The following is a 20,338-nucleotide window of genomic DNA, read 5'->3' on the forward strand; positions in this document are numbered from 1 at the left end:
TTTTAAAAACATACATGTATATTAATTAGTGATTTGTATTTTTTAAACAGTTCATCTTAATTTACATTTTTTAACGTATTGGAAAGATGCTCTGTCTTTACTGTTACAATTTGCAATGACAGCTGTGAAAACCTTTACCTTTACCTTTACCTAAACATAACTTTAGCAGATTATTTGAACCTGTGTGAGAAGACCGGTATGTTAAGGTATTTTTCTATACAGTAAGTGTCCAGAATTGTGCATTTAATTGCAGTATTGAAATATCTATTCAGTGGAGGAGGGGGTGCCATTATTGGCTTAAAATCATAGTATACTACTGTAGGTTGAACCTGGTCAGTTGTGTGTATTTAGATTAGATTCTAATATTACATATTGGGTGAGATTGAGCTGAACAATGATTGTGCATGACTATTCTCTCTAGTTAAGTGCTTATTGTAGAGATTTGGACAGAAAAAACAACTGTTTTTTTTTTTTTAATAAAAGAAATGACAGTGGAAAGTGAATATTAAATACAAGCTGTATATCTATACAATGCAAACAAATATGTGAACATTAATCTGAAACTGAAAAGAAATAAAGTTTGGTTTGGGTCATACCCAAATATTAAACATTTCCTAATATCATTTCAAACATTTCAAAGAACAGACAAAATGATGGAGAACAGTATAGTGGATTATATGGACACTGGGTATAGCTTACCTGCAATGTAGGAATGTAACCGTCCTGATTTCCTAATTCTCTCTCACTGTTTTAGAATCATAAAAAATATACAGTGGGTTTTATATGGAATCATATATGCCAAAGATGGGTCAAAGGTTTTAAAGTTCAGCTCATTAAAGTAATTAAGTCAGTGCTAAGACAGCACATCTAGCTAATGTACACTCATACATAAAAAATTGTCATTTAAACAGCTCTGTGTGCTTGCGTGCTTGTGTGCGTGCGTGCGTGAAAGAGGGCAGATAGCACTTTCCCCCCGAGTGTTTTACGATGTACTGTGATGTAGCATGAGCAGCAGTTTGAAAAGATACAGTGGCTAGCTTCATGTATTTCAGAGGAAAAAAAACGTGCCCAATGTATTATAACAGCAAAGAAGACAAAATGCACATTCTATCATCTTTAGCTTAGATCTGGTTTAGATGAGAACAAAAAGAAATTATGCAATGTAAAACCAATAATTAATGTCTTTAGCACCAAGGCATTACATCACTGTTTACAGTAATTATTAATATATTGAATGAGGTCATATGGAGTATGAAGAGGAAACATCTTAGGCACATTGAACACTCTGTCATTCGCATTACCGTCAATGAACATCTTCGAACAGACTTTCATGAGGACATCAAATGTCTATTTCTATTGTGTCCACGTCCACTTCCTCAGCAGTGACCCCTGGCTGGATATCAACTGTTCCCCTGCTTTCAGGCTGCTCTCTGAGTACAGCGAACTGTTCTGCAACTCTCAGCTCCTGGCTGCTCAGAGGAAAACAGAACTGGCGTCAGAAATGTCTCTTATTAATCATGTGTGTTAAAGATGTTAATATTTTTATTCATTAAGCGCATTAACTGATTATCACATCATACACTTGTGTGATGACTGGATTTCATGCTCTCAGTACGCATCACCTCTCACCTTTTCAGCTGTTTGCTCCCTTTATTTTCTGTACACGCTTGTGAGATTCGCAGCTCTCCTGTAAATACAGAGAGGAGTTTGTAATTGTGGTCAAAGATGATTTACTGAGGACGTTTCGCACTTTCTGTACCTTAAAGTCAGGACATAATGTAGTAGTATGTCAGTGTCTGCAGTAAAACTGCTGACTCAGTATTGACTTTGTGACTTGTCGTACCTTCAGATGCAGCCGGTTTGGTGGAGGGCGATCTGGAACGATTACTGAGTGAGAGCTGTTTATTAGTGTCAGAGCTGATGAAGGACACGGCGTCTTCTCCCTCAGCTGTGCCCTGGAGAGACGCTCTGTAATAGATGAGAGGCATCCAGCACTCCTCCCTGTTACTGATGCTCTGCTCACCAGTGTACCGTTGCAGATAGCTATATCTGACAAGGGAAACGGAGACAACAGCCTGTTTAGTTAGAATTTAAATATTTGCTAAATATAGGCTATCTTTACCAAAAATGAATTATACAAATACAGCTATGCTCCCTGAGTCAAATCCCACACTGTACATAGCGCTGCTTGCTCTTTCTCTGCAGAGTTGATTCACTCACATGGTCTTCTTGTCAGGTTTGAGCAGCTTACTGGAGAACTCGCTGAGGATGGTGAGGTAAGAGAGGTACGGCGGCGAGTGCTTCTCTGACTGCTGAACAAAACCCTGGAAAACAAACTCAATGCCATCCCTGCAAAGAAACAAAAACACAGCACCATGGCTTGGAGAGAAATTGTACATGATGCCATAGCCATGTTAGTGTCCAGCTTGACTTGTTTATTGTCATTCAAAATTCCATGTTGTGAAATCAGTGTAGCCCACGAAAGACCCTAAATAACAGCATGACCTGTATGCTGTATATCACATAGTACTGTTTGTCTTTACTCTTCTACACTTGTGTACTATAATGATTTATAATCCCACTATCTATCATCCAGAAGAGGATGGGTTCCATTTTGAATCTGGTTCCTCGAAGGTTTTCTTCCTCATGCCATCTCAGGGAATTTTTAATTGCTATGACCTCTGGCTCAGGGTTGTAACTCTACATCCAGATTTCTGTAAAGCTGCTTTGTTCAATGTCTGCTGTTAAAGTGGCATACAAATAAGACTGAACTGATTCGAACTGAATACATAATCTCTTTTCTATCACACTGCTAAGCAGCACTGAATAAAAGAATGACATGGATTTTAACATCAGTTTCGATTTAAAAGCACTACTGAGTTTCAATCTCAGTGGAAAGCAATGAATTTAATTTTTATGAGCAATCTGTTTAGCTTGAGCTCCCTGCAAGCAATAATGAAATAAAAGATAAGACTAAGTTATTAACAGTCATTCAGTTATGAGTTCATAAAACATCTTTGTTCTGGTCATGTAAGCAAGGTAATGCCAGCTACAATGTCCCATTATTAAAAATATAGCAGACTTGGTGGAGGAAATATCATTCCACCATAGCAGGACATGTGGCTGGCTGTTAACTCTTACATGCCTACTTAAAACTACATACAAAATATTGCCAGAATAAAAGTATGTACGATAATGATGAATTAATTCATCATTAACCCAACCGATCAGCAAGCCAGCCTGTGCTGCTGTAGAGACTGAACTGTGGTACCTGTGGATCATGGCCAGAGACTCGCGGGATTTGATCTGATCCCAGCCGAAGGTGAGCGAGAAGCGTCTGGCCAGCTCTTTGATGCTGCTGTAGGTCTGCACTTCTGAACTGCACACGCTCCCTGTGTCCTGCTCCTGCTTCAACCGCAGGTACAGCTGCACACAGTGAGATGTGTGTCAGTATGACCCCTCCCCATTCACATTAATGTAGATGCAATAACTGCTCCTAATTTTGTGTCTGTGCTGAATTCCTAATGCAGACAGTAATGAACTGATTGTATTGTAGAAATTCATACTGTCTTGGGTCTCACCAAAAATTTACATCAGATATAACATACAAAAATGACGTAATGTAATGTGTGCTTAATGTAAGTGTAACTTTTAAGTGCTACCAACAGGAAAAGAGCAACAGTGCTTTGTTTTTAGCAAGAAACACAATGACCAACATCAGTGGAACTGTGAGTGTGGGAACATCATATGAGGCAGTGGAACAGTGAACAAACAGCATATTTGTGTTTGTTTGTGATCCCGTGCTGGTATAATGAACATCATTACTGTATTCTTTGCTACAAGCTACATAAGTATAACATTTTATGGTGTCTCTTGACACACAGAGGTGGTATGAATTGAAACGAGTAAAATGGAATAATTTCTGTTTAGTAGCATGTGTGAGATAGACATGTCAGGCAGTTTTGCGATGAACTGGGCTTCAGGGGCAAGAGCTGGTGTAAATAATGTGACTGATTACTACTTCCCCTTATCAGTTTCACTTTGTACACAGATCTACCATGAAGCAATTCAGAGAATGAAGGAGCTGCTAGAGCATTCCACAGAGGGCATACTGGTGGAGGGGCTTTGTGTCTGTGAGATGCTGACAGCTGCAGAGGCCCATCAATGCACAAGGGACTCTAAGGACCTGAGATTACTGGAACAGAAGATGGAAAGAGAGTTGCATATGATACCTGCTGAAGGCACAGAACCAGGGTGCGTGCGCTTTCAATCTTGTCCATTTGTCGGGTGCGGTTCAGAGTTTCTTTGATAATATCGCCAAAGTCATTGTAGTACTGTGGAGAAAAGAGAATAGTAGTGAGTGTTGCTGCATCGAGGCTCCTAAATCTCAAGCCAGTACAGTGAATCAACAAAATATTATCCCCAGATAATAGATCTGCAACAGGTACAAAGTGTATCACCAGTATTATAATGTGTGAGCATAGAGATGGAACTTTTGCAACAAAAGCACCTAAAATTGCAGAGATAATATAACTGGAATTGCACTAGAAGTGGTTCCTGATGGCAAAAAGTTTGTGAAACCTTTCACTAGTCAACTGGTAGCACAAAATCACCCTTATTCTCTCACCTGCCCCACACCTGTCAAGAAGCCATCAGTAAGATCTTAAGCTGTCCATCCCTCCTCTACAAGCTACATCACAAGCCTTCACTGACATAAATAATACCTGCAGTGCTAGAGTAGATCTGTGCTGCCCTGCTGTCTGACATGGACTAGGACCTATCAGCATTAGATCAAGAAGTCTGGCCCTCCTGCCCTCTCGGCCAGAGAAATTATGAGCCCGTGTCTCTGTTATGAAAAGATGCTCCTGACCTGACAAATCCTCTATAAAATGACCTCAGTGGCTGCTGCAGACTAGTGCACTGAATTAACACTGTATCAGCATGTAGTTTGAGAAGGTCTAGACTAGTGGCTTATCCTTAACCCACCCAGACATATAACTATCCCACACAACATTCCATCCCACACAACAGCCGCCTTTTAGCACTGCAGCATTTGCCTTTAAAAACCTATTTGAGCGGAAGGAAGTGATCATGAAACTGGCAAACATTTTATAGCTCAAAGAAGTGAACAGTTGTTGGAGAGCCTTCCAAAAACAGGAAGTAGAGCAAATACAGGGTTGCAGCTGGGTGCCAACTTTCTGTCATTTGCTTGACTTTGAAAGGCATCGTTCATTATGGCAGCTGTGTGTGTGTGTGTGTATGTGTGTGTATACACGTGTGTGTAAATCAAGAAGATCAAGAAGAATGTTGATGATAGACTGCTGGCTCTGCCACAGCCAGGGCGGATGGGCATTCCAAACATGTCAGCATGTCATACACTCTTACACTTTTATGCACACACACACACACACACACACACACTCAGAGTGCTGTACATTCATCCTGGTCAACTCATAAATTCTAAATTGTAAACTGGTGTACTTATGAGAAAAAGTGTCATTTTTTTAAACTAATACAATAATGTGCTCACTGCCATTTGACAGTAATTTATAAACTTGCTGTATATCCTTCCAAACATAGATCCTAAATAATCAGGAACAGCTGCTGGAACCAGTGCAGAAAAATGTGAAAACCTATTTTTAATCTTGTCATTGAATTACTTTTAATAGATTTTCCAAAACTATACAACAGATTTCCTTAATCTTAGCATTTGATAATATTTAATTCACATTTTATTTGCAGCTATTCAATAATCATACTTGATGGCTTTAAAGGAGAATTGGACAGGTGCTATGCCACAGCAGTGAATGGGCCATACCCTCATGTAGTGCTTGAAGATCTCAGCAGCCATACTCATCTCAAGCACACTGTGCACTATCAGTTTACAGTAGGCAGCCAACAGATTCCTCCGCTTGTGCAAGTCCTCCAGCCAGGTCACCCCACCCTTAGTCTCACTGCCTGAAACACAGACACACACAAAGAGGTCAAATAATGCTGGTGGGATAACGATGAGTATAACCATTCTACTCAGCTACTCAGCTCCAAAACCTTATAAGTGAGGGGTGAGGGGCAGTTAAACACATTTTCCTACAGAAAAACATGTGTCAGGCTTAAACCTGGTCAGTCCTGAATCATCACTCTAGTGAAAAGATATGTATGAAAATCAAATTGCTAAATTGCTTTTGATTATGTCACAATCCAAAACCCATATCATATTTTCAAAGGGTTATTAATTCCAGTCAGGTCAGGAACCAACCGAGTTTGCTCAAGTCTCTTGTGGTTGGTAATCAAATAACCAATGAATGTTATTTCCTAAAAAAAAAAACAAAAATAATATGCCTTTCATCATGCTGTGTTGTAGCCAATATTTCTGTATACATCTAGTCTTAAGTATAAGCACTGAATAACATTTACAGAATAATGCATAGTATAGATGAATAGCTTATACTGTATACGCAAGATGATATGATGATTTATAAAGTAAATTAACTGATGACTGATAGAAGGCATGTCATCATTTGTGGGTTTTTTTCACTCGTTTAGATCACATTCATGAAGATGTGGTCTTCACATAGCGGTGCGCTGAAGTCTATTCATCTGCTTCAGGAAACCTTAATACACATATTAAATTAGTAAGGCTTACTCCATCAAGTCAAGCACAGCTTTTAAGACATTTATATGAATGATTTTTAGGCTTTCAAATGTACTTCACAAAACATCTAGTCATTTTGTGAATACATTTTAATACGTTTTTCAATGCTCAACTGGTTTGCAGTAGTGTACTCTGACTCTAATGTCTCTTACATTGACCTGCTAATTAATGATTTACAAACTCCTTATTTAACACCCCGATTCAGGTTATTGGGTGTTCAAATGCATATGAATGTGAAAATCAGGTGTATATGGTTGCAGTGAACAGTAAATTAATTTTCATTGCAAAATACAGATGAATGTCTGCTACTTCTGCAGACACTCAGTTAAAAAACATTTGTAAGTAAACAGATCACTGTATGTAAAAAAGCGTTCTTCCAAGCTTTGGCCCACTAGTGAGATATAAAATATTTCATCCTTAATTCAGGTCCATGAATTTGTGCTGACTGATTTGGCTTGTGTTGGGTGTGTATAAGCCATTTATTTCCATATCTAAACAATCTGTTGTCTTTAACCGGGTGAGAATGACTATGAATGTGTGTAAGCACCAGTCCGTACTCTACTGTCACTCTGTGTAATGTAACTTGGAGGCAGACTGCCATCTACTGGAAACAAAGCAGTAAGAGTTTCTAGCATTTATTATCTGAGCGTAAATCATAACAGTGTCTCACAAATACGCATTGTTAAATAGAGAGGACAGAGGGAGGACAGAGGGAGGACAGGGCTACCAGTGCTGCTGTGGCCGTGTGGCTCTGGGCTGGTGAAGACATGCTCTAGGATGAAGCTAAGCAGCGCTTTCTGCAGTCTGGGTTCAGGAGTGTAGAGCAGAGGAGCACCTGCTGATGAATCCCACATCTGTAGCTGGTAACTGTGGGCTACGAGGACATCACTCAAACACATAAATGCCTATATGAGGAATAGTGACACAGAAACATATGTTAGACTTACTATAGAGTACAGCAAGAAGCACTGAATACCAACTATTCAGTTGTCAAATATAACAGTAAAGATTCATTTAATAATAGTGGTTAAGGGATAGGATTGGGTTAGTTTCAAATTCAAGATGTTAGTTTTATTTTACAAAACTGTACACTATTAAGATCCTCAATCTTTATATACAACTTTATTTATAGCACAGCCTGTTATTTGCTTTAGTCTCTTTTGTGGCACTTATGACAGATCCTTGGCTTATTACAGACATGCATAACAAATAATATACTGAAAGTAAGAGCAATGCTCATTCAACAGGAAATTTTTTAAACATGTTATTATAAATTATGTATCCACATTTCGTATATGCTGCTCTGAAGGACATGAGGCATTTAACATATCACATCTCAAAGTAAGACCCACAGGGTTAAATGTAAGCACACAGGTAAAAGAGGAGAAAGGAATACGTTGGTGTGAAGGATGACTGTACCTGCTCTCTCACCACCTGCTCCATGTGTGAAAGATATCGGTGGCATTTTTCACAAAAAGCTCGTAGCTGACTTCTCTGACGGAGAGCTGACTCCTACAAACACACACACAAGCACACAAGCAGATATTTGGAATCATAACACAGGTTATTCATTATACATTCCATTTACAGAACTTTAGTAATTGGGTTTTACCTATTACACATTCCTAATAGGTTTGACAATATTTTAATTGTGTTGAATGTGTTTTCAAATGGTGCTTCAGTTTTTCATCTGCCCTGAGCTTCCCAACCACAGCAACACAGGTGGCCTTATCCATCCTGCCTCCATCTTCTCTGCCCTTCCTGCCTCATTTGACAAGCTGATATAAAAAAAGTGATATATTTTTTGTATTTGTATATATTTTTGCTTTTTTGTGGCATAAGAGAACAGTGTGCATCATAGGAGTGAGGTGGAGACAGGGAAGGTGAGAGCACAATTAAGCTAAATAATAGAAGCTGATGGAGGAGCCCTTACTGAATGTGGACTTGACAAAAGCATTGTTAGTAGCAGCACTGCTGGTCCCTCATGTAAACCATTCTTTCATAATTATACACATGTGCCTGGCTCCAGGGAGGAACTGCCGTTCAAATCTCATTTCAGCCAAATGACTCATTTTAATCGGACAATATCCCAATTTTCTGCTGAACTCATCTTGTTTTCCCCCAGCAGCTCCTCTCACTCAAATTCGCCCTCGTTCCCAAGTCAAATGCCACTGACATTAGAATTGCAGATTGGGCCAAAGTCACCGCCTGGGTCTCAAATTACAGCCCACACTGGCAGTTATTGATGAGGGGGTCGGAGAGTGAAAGCACTCGTTCGGGTGCGAGTCCCCCAAGTGAAGGATTTTAATGTTGCTCTCTTACCTACAGCATTCTTAATGGCCATCAATATCTCTGTGTGGAAAGGTTAGGGGTCGGGAAATATGATTACCTTGTGCACCGCATGGAAACATGGGCTTAATAACGACGTCACATTAGAGATTAGCAGAGGAGCCTTCACACAAGAAGGTAGCCATTACACCCCCTATAATCCATCACCTGAACCTACTCTTTTTCCTAATGCCTCATGATCAATTGCAGGCTTCTCTTGGTTATTAAAATCCGGTGGACACAACCCAGGGCCTTTGAGGGCATCACGGCTGATATTTCAAATGGAATGTAGCAGAATTAAAGGACATGTTGCTTGTGATGGATCATATGGGAATTGTGTAGACACTAAGTCATACACACCTGAAAGGCTTGGTTAATTTATCACTCCAAACTTTGCCCGAGTGTAAATATTAGCATTCACGTCTCTAGATCTGATGCCAATGACAAAGAGGAGAGAGTCACAGCATGGTGAGGTTGAGCTTAAGGAAGAATGTCAGAGCAGCTGATGACTAACCCTGGAGGTCACTCCTTCTCCAAAGTTGTTCAGGTTCCACAGGATGCAGCAGCAGACACAACGCAGAGCCTCAGTGATCATCTGAAAGCAGCACACAGAAGAAAGTTGAGTGTTCACTGGAAACAGGCTGCTCACAGTAAGAGACCGTTGTAATAAGTGATCTTACCTCTACTGGCACACCTCCGTGCTCTAACTCAACTACAAGGAGCTTTGAGACCAGCTCATATGTGCCCCATTTAGTCAGGTCCTGAGCACTGAGAAACAATGATACCAAGAGTATGAGCCAGACTCCACATGAGAGAAAAATGTTGTGAGGTTCTTTAAGGTTGGACATGTAGTAGATAATATCTAACCTTAATAAAACACCTCATTGTTTTTTCAACCTAATCTCTATCTACTGCATCAGTGTGGCCAATAATGGACATATTTAATTGTACAGCAACAGAATAGAAAACCTGTTTACTTAAAACTCACTCATAGTGCAGGTGTTGAGGAAGTCAATTAACATTTATGCAAAATATATTTTTTTGTTGAAAGCTTTCATGAATTCTTCAGTTCAGTGTATTTACAAATTAAGCTCCAAATCTGTATTACTCATTCTTCCAGAAACAGGACTAACCTTTTTGAGGGACACATTTCTGGTTATATGTTATGAAAATACAGCAACCCTGACCAGGATAAAGCAGTTACTGAAGATGAATGAAGCTGAATTTGTGTTATATATCGCAAATTTCTGAAAGTTAAAAGAACTTAACAAGTTAGGTTAGATTGAAGTTAAAAACCTAAGTTAGCACTTAGGTTTTTATTCATTCATTTCATTTTCAATTGAGTTTGGAATAAACAGCTCTTCTGTTATTTTCTCAGAAGAGAGCTTAGGCTGAAAAAAGTTCATTCTTACTTGTTGAAAGCAGTTAATTTTTTCAAAGTGGACAGAATTTCTTCCTTTTTGTCTCCATCTCCAATGAAAGTTCCATCCTAAAAAACAAAAGAGTGATATTGTAGTTGGTATCACTTTCCCAGTCCTACTGAACAACTCTATGGCCTTTATTCATCAAGGTAATGGAGATACCAGTGCAGATTTGAGTGCACAGGCTTTGGCTGATTTATGAAATAGACATATGCCATCTACTGTGCATGTGCTGTACAATACTCACAATGACTGCCTCTCCTAAGCATGACTCCAGTGTGTGTGTCCAGCGCTGGTTGAGTTGGCCTATGGCAGAAGCTGCCAGGTGCTGCCAGTGTGAATCATTTGCACAGAGGTTATGGTATGAGCGAACAGCTGCTTCTAGTAGTGCTGCCTCTGTGTGTGAATCCACTGCAGCCTCCAAACCAGTGAGTAGTGCCTGCACAGACTACAACCACACAAAACAGTGACACATGCTGACCAGCAGAGGACACTCTATAGGGCACACTACCATATTTATTAAACATATTTCTATAAGAGTGCTGAAACAGGGATTAGTGTTTTGACTTTTACATCATTAGAACTAGGTATAATGAAAGCTTCCTTTTTGAGTATTTTCAGTTTTTAACATATTTTAATAGACTTGTCCAAAATTTGACCAAATGCACACTGAAAGGTATTAAATAGAAGTCTACAACATGCAGACATGTACTGATCAAACATTTCATTATGTAGAATATCTTCCTATATGTTGCTGCTAAGACTGGATCAATAATGTTAACCTTCCTGAATCCTTTAACATGTAAGTAGTACTTACAAAAATATACTAACAAAAATGACTAACCTCTGTGTATTCATCGCCACAAGCGTCCATTTGAAAGTACTGAGGTATTTTGAGGAAAGATGTAAGTTTTTCAGCATCTTCTGAGTACTAGAAATACATAGGCAGATGAAGATGATCACAGCTGAAATTAAATGAACACAATTTACTGCGTACAGAGAGAGAGTATAACAAATCCTTGGGCCCGTTTCTCACCTTGGATAACAGATCAGGTAGCACCTTTAAGAAGTGTTCTGTAAGTTTTGCACAGTCATCTGTCTGTAACCTCTTCTCTTTTGTACTGATCACCTAAAGCACAATAACAGCATGTTCATAATCAGTCTACTTCACACTCTACATACACACTTACACATATAGAGGTACATCTCAATAACTTATTAGCAAAATGATAATGTGAACATCTAAAGCAGATATCCATGAGGAAGAAACTGATTGCAGCAAAATTAAGTAAAATCCAAGAAAAATTAAAAGTATTGAATAAAAGTATTCCTTTATGTGTTAATGCTAATCTTGAACTGGAGCTGTTGTCACTGCCATAAAAATATCATAATCAGTGTCACTAAGCATGCAAAAACGTAATAATCATAAGCTCACAGCAATGACGAGACTTTAAAAAGGAATCTCAGGTGTGTTCCCCTATCCAAGTTAAATGTCCTTACAGCTAAATGAGTGAAGTGAGCTAAGTGAAGATGAAGGAAAGCAGAACTAACTTTCTTCCCAGTGCTTCTCCCTGCTAGTGGAGGTCCCTCAGCAGCCTGCCTCACTGACGCCGAAAGAATCTCAATCACCAGAGCTTCCTCAGTGCTGCTCAAAGCTGTGTAACAAACAGACATATACAATCACACAATAGGTTAAAATATGAGAAAAATAGTGTTACCAAGGCTGGACTCACTACAGGGGAAAGTACTAGCCTTGCTCCAATGAGGAAGGTTGAGCTGTGAGCAGAGAGGTGAAAAAGGCCCAGTCCTTCAGCAGAGACCCACCACTATCCCACAGACTGTCCACCAGATACAGCACGTGCTGGTGCAACTGCATCACACAATAGGAACCATAAAAATATTAAACACTGATAAAACAACAGATTTTCTTGCACCATGCTAATGGCTTCACCCCAGTTTTCCTCCAAAAATCATGGCCAATTCTTGCCTACTATAGTCACCCTTATCACCTGATAGCTACCAGACTGGGAAGGTTAAGGAAGGTGAGGGCTAACCCAAGCTTCCTGTAAACACATGTTAAGCCACCACATCTTTTGGAGGTGCTGCTTATGTAGCATCACATGGCAGCTAAATGTACTTGGAGGAGACTCTAATTGCGCTGTTCTGTATACAACAGCTAACATATGTCCATGTTTCGACATGTAGTGTTACTCTAATATCACTCTAATCTACGTGAGCAGGGAAGTCAACTCCATCCTTTCCACTTACAGAGCAGGGCCAATTAAGCTCTGATGGACTTTCATCCACAGAAGGCAGTGCTTTGGTGAGATTCAGACTTGCAACAATATGCAAAAGTACCGTAAAGATCTATTGACCATAACTACCTGGTTCTCAGTGTGAAACTGAATAAGGGCTCGGAGCCGGGCCAGGGTGAGCTCTCTGTGTCTGTCCTCCTCTGATGCTCCTGCCCTCATCACTGTCACTGCCGGTTTACTGAGTAACCTGAGAGAACATCTTAAAATGCTCCATAACCAGTAGTCACCAGTAGTTGTAGTGCTAATGCATTTTAATATATCAATTATAGAATAACACTGAACTATCAAAGAAATAGCAAAGTTAATGGCTGTATCAATTAATGCTTGCTTAAGTGTTAACTAAATATACTTTCATTAACTAATGATTATTTTGTCCGCATTGGTAACCAGATATACATATTGGCACCCATCATATAGCCTCAAGTATGAGTTATTAACTACTGCAAACATTAATTAAGACTTTTAATACTGTTATACTGACAATTTCTGACATTGGTTAATGCTGAAACATCAATACATAATATAAGCTTTAATTATTTATGCCGTATTAATTTTAAAGTACATAGTTTGTTAATGTTGTAAATAATCCTGTAAATAAAGTTAATTAAGGTTAGATAAGATTTATACATGACTCTAACATAATGGGCTTTCCATATTTCCAGTATCTCTATAGTCGACTCTTCCTGTCTACAAACATTATTCAGTTGCACTCACTTGGTGAAGAGAAATTCCCCTGCCATGGTTGCAATTGGTCGATGAGTAGAGTATACAAACTGAAATATGTGCTTGTAGTCAGCCTGGCTCAGCACATCATCACATGACCTGCCACAGTGAAAACAGTTTGGATGGTCAGCCTGCTTTATAACATCCAGTATGTGCTTGAGCTAATAAGGGTTCTGGAGGAAGGTAAAATGATAGAGAAAGAAAGACTCACTGGGCAACGGCCATCAGCAGCCTCACTGCCTGCACTGCTACCTCGTGGTCCTTATCCAAGGTCATGGAGATCATTCTCTCCTGTGGAAAAACACAACACTCAGTTAACCTCGCAACCAGCAGCCAGCCTTCTCTAAACACTATCCTTCACTATCCACTATCTATCCTTTCTGAGAACCACCTCAAGCGATGTGATGTGATGAGATAAATATGTAGTAGCTCAGGAAAGCTGAACTATGCCAATCTTATATTTAGTTTAGTGCAATCATATATGTAACAGGAAATCCTAGATAAATCTGTCTATATGCGAAATATTTTTACTTGCTAAGATTTTTTTCCGGTTCAGCTTAGCGTCGAGCTACATCACACCATCACCCAATTAATGTTTTCCTACAGCATCCCTCCTGTGTATTTTATTCTTTACAACACTAGAAGCTGAAACAGATAGTACCTTAAATCGACTGGTGAAAAGGTCCATTTTGGAGCTAAGATTAACATCCTGATAAAGTCCCTGCAGACCCAACACACACTTCAAGCGCACATCAGGTTGCTGTGAAAATAACACATGAAGTAAAGTAACAAACCTCTCAGTCCCCCAAAAAGACTGTACAAATGCATGTAAGCCAGTTACAAGTTGTTAAAATGTAGCAGTTAAGGCCTCTGTCTTTGTTTAAGCTGAATTTAATTCAGTACAACTGTGTATTCATCCACAGAAAACAGGACACTGCAGATTTGCTAAATCAGCCTAAAAGCTATACAGTTACACTTCGTTCAATCAAGAAAGCATAGTCAGCATTCTTTACATAGAAACAATTTCAATTATAACAGAGACTCACCTTGTCATGCATCATCCATCCTACATATTTCAGACAGGTATCATTAAGAAACACTGCACTGTAAAGCTTCATCCACATAGTCAGTTCCTCTATACAGATAGCCCTGATCTCAGGTATCACATCTCTGCCAAAATAGGACAGGCAAAACACTTTCATTAAACAGAAGGTGTATGCACGGGAAAAGAAGATCTGAAGGCAATAATAAATAATTAGATTACCTGTATCTTTTAAGAAAAACTCCTTTAAAAATAGCATCCATCATATCTTCTATTTCAAGCTTTCTATCCTTCAACTGAAACAGTATAAAGGTTCAAATTTCAGAAACTTTCATTTCAAGTTCAGCATATCTCACTTCACAGCTTTTAAAAAATATACTATTGGATATTGTGACATTTACCCACCCATTGGTTAAAAAGAATTAACCAATGATGAAAACAAAGGAAAATGATACACAAACTATAGAGCAATCAGAGGGTCATGGCCTCGCCTCAGTAATCTTCTTCTGGATCTTGTCCAGGCGTGGTGAGGCTCGCTTGCTGGACATCTTGGCCAGCTCAACCTCACAGAGTTTCTGGTTGTTCTCCACACTAATGCTGAGGTTGAGTGCCACATTCACTAGAGCGCTGAGCAACTTTACTGCTACAGGACCACATGAGGATAGAGAGACAAAATCAGAGAGCAGACGTTTCACTCATGAACATTCGACTCCACCCCTGCTTTATCCTTGCAGATAGGTGGTAGATATGCTACAAGACGCAGAGAGACTCAAACAGGCTCAGACAATGAGAGTCAGTGTTTGGAGACTTACCTGCCAGTGTGCACGTGTGTCTGAAGGCACGCATATGTGATGCTGAGAGCTCAGTCAGCAGAGAGATGAGTGTATTCAGGAGGTAGTTGTCAAAGATCACGCTATATTGACACTGTGATATCAGCACTGAGACAAACTCACAAAAGTGAGAGCGGAACTTTTTCCAGTACAGACCAGACATAACAAGAGGATACTCGCCATTCTCCTGAGAAGGAGAAAGGAAAAGATAAGACAGGACAAGTCTATAGAATAATTATTTTGCTAATAATATAGTGCTAAATAAAAGTGAAAAAGTGCTATAGTCTCCAAAGTAAAATTTACACTCACAATGTCCATGGGCCATGTTACAGTCAGTATCCATGGAAACGCCAGAAACCTTTTATACTGCAAACCTGAGCTCTGCAATTTGTAATCCAAAGAGCTGTAACATTTGTCTTTAAAAAAAGCACATACATACTGAACATAATACAACCCAAGAGAAGGAGAAGGCTTTGGAAATCAGATCACACCTCATCCAGGTCCTCCACCATTTTGCTCATGACATCTGAATCTTCCTTGCTCTGAAACATCTCAGCAGTTACTACCCCTAGAGAAATTAGCATTCAAACTATCAGCATAGGCACCAACTTGAGGGTGTGTATAGTTTACAAATTTGTGATGTCATACAATTTCATAACAACCCAGGTATTACAATAATATTGCTAGAGGTTTACCCTCTACTTTGACAGAGCAAATGTATTTCTCCTCACAGCACTACTCACCATGGTTTCCCTAGCATCGCCTGGCTAGTGTGATATTGTCAGTAGCCACACATATTTAGCTACAGAACGTATACAAAAGCACCCATCTGACAATAAAAATCAGTTGTTTTCCTGCTTCTAGTGGGAAATGGCTGTGTAGCTATGTAGCTGTCTGGTCACTCAAATTCACCTTCTGTCTCAGTCTGCGTGCCAAACCACATATTAGCACACTAAATAGAATGGCAAAATTACACCTATATCAAGGCCATATATACCATATAGGGCATACTAGTTTACTATACTATTTAGTCTGCTAGTATGTGATTTGGGACCTAGCTAAGCTCGCCTCAAAAATGAATGTCACTGGAGCAAAGAAGGCCAAAATTGTGCATAGATACTACGGCAGTTAAAATCACTGAAATAATTATTTACATCACCCTTACCCAAGTGTTTAGCGTATGTGTTTAAACTTATCAGAGCTGACACCTATGACCATCAGACAATGTGGAGGACATTTAGGAAACTGATGAATGAAGACTATGGAAATGTCAGGAATGTTCATACAAACTCAGTGAATGTTTACCTTTGCATCCTGAACACTGAATGAAGAAGCTGATGAGGTCAAGCAGGGCTGGTTCTCTGTCCATACCATAAGCCTCAATCCAGTCATCAACCACGGCCTTTGGATGAGATTCAGAACATAAGTACTATAATCAAAACATGCCTCCGAACAACCTCAAGCTAAAATAGACAATAACAATACAAAAAAAAAAACCCAAAGTAGTCAACCTAGGATTTGAACTGGTATAGCCAAATATCAAGCATTTATTCCTGAATGAAGGTCATCAGCATGTACCTGCATGGCGCTCCTGCCCATAGTGACCACCTCGAACAAGGTGAAGGCTTCCATGTCTCCATGTTTGAGCTGCTCATTCTCTGCTCTGCCCAGGGTACCATGGCTGGTCTTTGAGAGCTTCTGCTTAGCATTCTCTGAGCCATCTCGGGCTTTCCTCTTCCCTCTCTACACAAAAAAGTCCACATTACAAATGCAACAGTCACATATCTTTTAGGCAAGAGCTTTAAAATATTAATCAGTGTGTTTTGGTAGAAAAGGATTGTGAAATACCGCATAGTTATTACTTAAAGTTTTATCGTAATATAAGTAGTGTTTCCATGAACTGGACATATGCAGAACTTGGATGATAGATTAGAAATACAGTATCACTTACCACATTCTTCTTTCTGTTTTCATTTCTCACACCAGAGGCATGATTCACAGATGTGCAGGAAGAGACATCAACACTAGTGTTCTCTCTTTAAAAATGTTTTCATCACATGGTTAATTACTCACAAAATACACCATAGCTAGTAGTTAAATACAATGTGTTTATTATGTACGGTTGAGTGAAATGTTTGCATACCCTTAATGAAGAAGACAAAGAAATGTGGGTTATATTGCTTTTGTTTTGGTTTGGTTTTTTTTGTTTTTTTTTTGTTTTGTTTTGTTTTGTTTTGTTTTTTAGTGTGTTGGGCTTCACAGATGCCAGTAAAAAAAAAAAATCAATTCAAAAGTTTGCCTGTCCCATTTTGAATGTAATGTAAATTCTTCCTGTGACATCTGTCATAACATGACAGATGTGAATTAAGGGCTATAGACAGAGAGGGTTAAAAAAACATATATATATTTTTCTGTTGATTTTGGTTTATGTTTTAGATTGCTGTCTTTCTATAGCCACATTTCTTGTTTTAACTTCTTGGAATTATAAACTGTAAAATATATGCACTTATTAAAATATATAAAACTTATGCACAGTACTGTGTGCATATATATATATATATATATATATATATATATATATATATATATATATATATATATATATATATACATATATATATATATATATATGCACACAGTACTGTGCATAAGTCTTTCTATTTTTAGTAAAAACTTTGTTATAGATTTTTATTTTATGACTTCTATATTATCGATTCAGTACAAAAACATTTTAGATTTCCAAACATTAGTTTTCCAGCACAAAATTAAATGTTACCAATGTTTGTATGTCAGTAAAGAAAGCAGTATATTACATAAGAGACCACTTTTCAGACAAAAAAACATAATGAAGGCTGCTGGGTTTTGCTGCAAAAATAAGAAGCAAGTGTGACAGTCAAAGTCTCCAGAAGAACTGTGGCTGCTTCTGCAAGATGCTCAGTAACACTTACAGCTCATTTCCTTATAAAACTCACAAATTGTACCTGAGACTACTATTTTTTTTTTTAAAGCGAAGGATCGTCAAACCAAAAATTTACTTTGTTTCATTTATTACTGTTTACTGCTCTTTATAGTATGTTTTAAATGTAGAAACATTTAATCTCATTATTTTTTAAGGCATCTTTGCTCTACAGCATTTCTTTACATGTGCCTAAGACTTTTGCACAGTACTGTGTGTGTGTGTGTGTGTATATATATATATATACATATATTTAAAAAAACAGAGTTCCTAATACATCAAAAGATTTTCTCACTTACTTTTGCACTGTTCTCGAGAGTAAGGTTGGTTCTGCTATCATCTCTTCTCAGATCATTTTGCGGTATTGACTTCCTGTTTTCACATCTTTTGATTCACTGTAGAACAATACAAGAGCCACAAAGTGGTTATCTAAAATAGTGCTTCCATTTCAACATTAGAAAGTGTGGTGTCTATGTGCTAATAACATTTGTAATGGGCTATTTTGTAACTGTGTAGTATTAGGTAATTATATGTTGTGTAAATGGACTACACTGCAGTAACCAGTTAACCAAAACTTTGTTTTTGGTTCCTGAAACATTCTGAGAACTTTTTTTGGTTCACACTTTCGTGGAAATTTCTTTACGGAAATATAAAGTGTGCGTTTTGTTGCTTCTTATAGTTCAGAGAACGCTCCCCTAGCATTCATATAACTTTGATTATTTTTTTGGGAACTATTAAACAACATTCTGGGAACTTTAAACACAACATTCACTTATGGTTATGTGACAACTGACGAGGAATGTTCACCACAGCAGGCTGCTTTTCAGTACTGTTTTCTGTAACCACAAACTAACATTCCAGGAACATTCCAGAAACATTCTCTTATGGGAAGTTTTCAAAGTTTGCCAAAGGCTGTTTTTGGGTTTTATTTTCTTTATACAGACGGACCGTTTAGATTAATATGTTTTTAAATTATGTAAATGGCCAGTTATAAGTATTTTGCCAATCAAAATTGAATGAATACATATGGGATTGTGTATTCTGCAAAACCAACAATGAATAAAGTAAAGATAAAGATGGCAGATATAAAGTAGTGGCTATGGGAACAGCACTGACACTGTAAACCAAAACACAATGTTCCCAGAACGTTATGAATTGGTTCGCCAGGGGAAAAAACAAAAAACAAAAAAACAAAAACAAAGGGGAAACAAACGTTCCCTGCTAATTTTCGGGAAAAGTTCAGCGTTTTCTGGGACCGTGGCGTGAGAAGTAAATAAAATGCGAGAATACTGGCACACTCGTGAATCGGCTGTAGTCGCTGTTATTAGTAAACACGACGAGTGAAAACAGAAAACCGGCTGTTAGAGAAGAATACACCTCAGTGGTCAGAGCCGCGTCAGTAAAAAGAAAGTAAACATCTGATTGGTCACTGTAAGTGTCACTCAGCCCGAGCTTCTTCCTGATGTTTCCCTTTCCTTTAGCGTTCACTACAAAACCCCAGACAATAAAGAAGCTCTTCCGTCTTCCCCAGCCACACATGAATCAGGAACAGAAGAGTTTACGGAGTGCACCGTTTCTCGGATGCCTTCATTTTGTGAATTGAATACAGTAAATATTAAGATGACTGTCCATGGCATATCCTGCTGCTATATGCGACTGACTGACTGGTAAACCTTTCAGTTTACAACCCTTAAGGATTTCAGCACGTTTACACTGCTTGCGTATACACACACAAAGCGCTATATAGAAATGTTCTTACCAGTGCTGAGTGATACTGGCCTGAGACACTCTGTGCTGAAGACATGAGAAGGTGAACAGCGGCTCCGGAGCGCGCCACCTAGTGCTCTCGTGCCTGAACAATGCCAGCGCGCGCTGTGCGGAAGTGCGTCACACGTAGTAACCCCCATCCTCCCATGGTGATTATCTGTTATCATTATTGTGTGAAAGACTGTTATTATGCTCAAGCTACATGGGAAACATTGTGCCTATCATTTTAAAAATAGTTAATAAATAATGTGATTAGATTTTAAAAAAGGTTGCAAAGCAGTTATCAGGGAATAAAGGGCGAGAG

General features: G+C 38.7%; 1 protein-coding gene across 1 annotated transcript; it reads right to left on the reverse strand.

Moving 5' to 3' along the window:
• Positions 1-405: 405 nt before the first annotated feature.
• Positions 406-20,213, reverse strand: si:ch211-269e2.1 (cohesin subunit SA-2). The gene is made up of 32 exons (XM_026912496.3): positions 20,027-20,213; positions 18,567-18,662; positions 17,263-17,347; positions 16,890-17,054; positions 16,617-16,713; positions 15,803-15,879; positions 15,621-15,692; positions 15,294-15,498; positions 14,973-15,124; positions 14,704-14,777; positions 14,486-14,609; positions 14,101-14,199; positions 13,651-13,730; positions 13,431-13,538; positions 12,786-12,903; positions 12,154-12,271; positions 11,953-12,056; positions 11,438-11,530; positions 11,246-11,332; positions 10,649-10,849; positions 10,393-10,469; positions 9,661-9,748; positions 9,495-9,575; positions 8,072-8,164; positions 7,380-7,557; positions 5,819-5,958; positions 4,233-4,334; positions 3,272-3,426; positions 2,221-2,349; positions 1,844-2,049; positions 1,630-1,687; positions 406-1,469 (listed from the first exon to the last, which is right to left on the reverse strand). The coding sequence occupies exons 2-32, from the start codon at positions 18,605-18,607 to the stop codon at positions 1,340-1,342; spliced, it is 3,537 nt and encodes a 1,178-aa protein (XP_026768297.2). The 5' UTR covers positions 18,608-18,662; positions 20,027-20,213; the 3' UTR covers positions 406-1,339.
• Between the last annotated feature and the right edge of the window lie 125 nt (positions 20,214-20,338).

This window comes from Pangasianodon hypophthalmus, chromosome 5 (genome assembly GCF_027358585.1).
Source record: "Pangasianodon hypophthalmus isolate fPanHyp1 chromosome 5, fPanHyp1.pri, whole genome shotgun sequence".
Classification (NCBI taxonomy): Eukaryota; Metazoa; Chordata; class Actinopteri; order Siluriformes; family Pangasiidae; genus Pangasianodon; species Pangasianodon hypophthalmus.

Coding starts and splice junctions, on each gene's coding strand:
- si:ch211-269e2.1 (XM_026912496.3), bottom strand. CDS start 18,607: ATGATAGCAGAACCAACCTTACTCTCGAGAACAGTGCAAAA. Junction 15,880..16,616: donor TCAGTGTTCAGGATGCAAAG/GTAAACATTCAC, acceptor TAATTTCTCTAG/GGGTAGTAACTGCTGAGATG. Junction 12,272..12,785: donor AGTTTCACACTGAGAACCAG/GTAGTTATGGTC, acceptor TGTGTGATGCAG/TTGCACCAGCACGTGCTGTA.